At 66.5% G+C, this 2223-nt stretch overlaps 1 protein-coding gene across 3 annotated transcripts; it reads left to right on the forward strand.

Moving 5' to 3' along the window:
- The first annotated feature begins 255 nt into the window (after nucleotides 1-255).
- OTOS (otospiralin) lies at nucleotides 256-1845 on the forward strand. 3 transcript variants are annotated; one of them, XM_041768312.1, is made up of 4 exons: nucleotides 256-291; nucleotides 693-782; nucleotides 891-917; nucleotides 1626-1845. In XM_041768312.1, the coding sequence occupies exons 2-4, from the start codon at nucleotides 722-724 to the stop codon at nucleotides 1808-1810; spliced, it is 273 nt and encodes a 90-aa protein (XP_041624246.1). In that variant the 5' UTR covers nucleotides 256-291; nucleotides 693-721; the 3' UTR covers nucleotides 1811-1845. The 3 variants fall into 3 exon arrangements, with proteins under 3 accessions (XP_041624246.1, XP_041624247.1, XP_041624245.1); XM_041768313.1 differs by lacking the exon at nucleotides 256-291 and adding an exon at nucleotides 378-449; XM_041768311.1 differs by lacking the exon at nucleotides 256-291 and adding an exon at nucleotides 423-469.
- The last annotated feature ends 378 nt before the right edge of the window (nucleotides 1846-2223 follow it).

The raw sequence follows: 2223 nt of genomic DNA on the forward strand, positions 1-2223 counted from the left end.
CCCCAGGGGCCCCCCGAGGCAGCTCAGCCATTACGCTGCTCGTGCAAGGGGGCATCTCAGCCCCGGTGTCAGGCTCAGGACGTGTTTCTCTCCCGGTGGACAGGACACCGCGTTAACTTCCAGTACCGGTGCTGACTCCAGTCCTGAAAACCCCAGCAGGGGCCTCTGCCGCGGTGTTTTTCTCCCAGCCTGATCCTTGGATCCGATCCCCACGAGTGAACTCTCAAGATCGTGCTGCCAGCAGGGTCACAGGAGCCCTCAGTCCTCGGGCGGTGGCGGATGAAATATTCGGTTTGACGGCTCGGCTCCCGAGGGTGGAGGGTGGAGGGGGACGAGGGTGGAGGGTGGAGGGTGGAGGGTGGAGGGGGACGCCTGCCTCCTCGGCTCGGCCTCTTATAAAGAGGAGCCTGCTGGGCCGCAGAGCCCATCCCCTTCCCCCTGCGGCCCTGGTGAGCCCCGGGAGCTCGAGGTAACCCCTGCAGGGGCAGATGTGGGGGCACCGCGACAGGGAGGGACCCAGACGGCCGGGGCTTGGGCTCAGGACGACGGTCTGAGGCCCCTGGAACTGAACCCTCAGAGCCCGACCTCTTCCCAGAGCCATTTTCCAGGGAGCTGCCCGGTGTGGGGAGGCTTGGGGGGAAGAAGCGGGGGCTGCCGGGCGCCTGGTCCCACCCTGGCTCCTCCCGCTGCAGGTGGACAGGAGCTTCGTCAGCGGGTGGGCATGATGAAGGCCTGCTTGGTGCCAGGGGTGGCCCTCTGCCTCCTGCTGGGACCTCTGGCGGGTGAGTGGCAGCTGCTGTGCCCCTGGCCGCTAGGCAGTGGGTGTGCAGGGGCCGGGGGGTCCTGCCTGGGGGGCTCTCCAGGGTGACTGTCCTCCTCTTCCTCTGCAGGGGCCAAGCCGGTGCAGGAGGAGGGAGGTATCGTATGGTCCTCTTGTTCTCTCCTTGTGTGTGTTTGGGTGGGATGGGGTCTGAAGAGGGAGCCGGGTGGGGGCTGCCCCCCCCCCATCATCCTGAGCCAATGAAGCAGGAGCCTGGGTCAGGCCAAGGACAAGCTATGCAGGCAGAGGGTCAGGAGCCTCTTCCCCGGGCCCTGCCCTCCAGCCCCCTGGGGACACGTACCCTCCCCGACCGGTGTCCTAGGCTTGCTCAGCCTCCTCATTCTTGGGCTGGACTCAACCCAGGGCACCCCCACCTGAGTCCTGCCTCAGAGCAGTGGCATCTGGACTCCAGGGCTGGGGCTGTGGTCTCCGGGGAAAGCCCCCCGGACTGCGCCCCCACCCTCACCGAGGTGTTCCCTCCCTGCCCAGCGTCTCCAGGACGGGCGCCAGATTCCGCCCCCCTCCCGCCCTCTCCTCCTCCTCCTTCTCCTGTCCCTGAGCTGTCCCCCCCACCCCAACCAGGAGTCCCGAGAGGCAGACCCAGGCCATCACCCAGATGACAAGGCTCCGGGTACTTCCACAGAGGACCGGGGGTGGCCCAGGTCCCGGCTCCCAGCTGGGAGGGCCCCTTCACTGCCAGGGCGCTGCTGGCCACCGGCCACTGGCCACCTGCCCTGAGGCATCACGGAGGGGCAGCTCGGGGCAGGGCGGGTGGGGCAGCCACTGAGGCTGCGGTGTCTTTCAGGCCCCTATGCCGAGCCGCCCGCCATGCCCTACTGGCCTTTCTCCACCTCCGACTTCTGGAACTACGTGCAGTACTTCCAGGCCCTGGGGGCCTACCCGCAGGTTGAGGACCTGGCACGCACCTTCTTTGCTCACTTCCCCCTGGGGACCACCCTGGGGTTCCATGTCCCCTATCAGCAGGACTGAGCCCGCCTGGCTCCCCAGCCTCATGCTCAATAAATTCCCGACTTGAGATGCACCGAGCCTTCGGGTTTTCTTTCAAGAACGGCTCTAGTCAGGCCAAGTTTCCTTTCTTATGTGACAAGCGCTCCAGGGCCCTGACTCAGGACGGTGCTTTACGTGTCACCCTGTTACCTAAACTCACAGCCCCTCGGAGGGAGGTGCTGCAGGTCTCCTGGAGTGCAGGGGGGAAACTGAGGCAAACAGACACCAGGACGCTGCCTGACTTGTTGACGGGACCTAGATCCAGGCGGCCACACCCCAGAGCCCTGGCACTGGGTCACCGAGGTGTGCAGCAGCTGGACCCTCAGCAGCCGCCTGGGCTGGGACCCCTGCTGCCCCCCCTTCCCGCAGCGCAGCGTGCTCCTGAGGGCTGTTCA

The sequence above is a fragment of the Vulpes lagopus genome, chromosome 8 (genome assembly GCF_018345385.1).
Source record: "Vulpes lagopus strain Blue_001 chromosome 8, ASM1834538v1, whole genome shotgun sequence".
NCBI classification, from domain to species: Eukaryota; Metazoa; Chordata; class Mammalia; order Carnivora; family Canidae; genus Vulpes; species Vulpes lagopus.

Bases quoted from the DNA above. Each gene is read 5' to 3' on its own strand.
- OTOS (XM_041768312.1), top strand. From the start codon at position 722: ATGATGAAGGCCTGCTTGGTGCCAGGGGTGGCCCTCTGCCTCCTGCTG. The intron at 783-890 runs GTGAGTGGCAGC...CTTCCTCTGCAG, and splicing joins CCTGCTGGGACCTCTGGCGG to GGGCCAAGCCGGTGCAGGAG. The intron at 918-1,625 runs GTATCGTATGGT...GGTGTCTTTCAG, and splicing joins GCCGGTGCAGGAGGAGGGAG to GCCCCTATGCCGAGCCGCCC.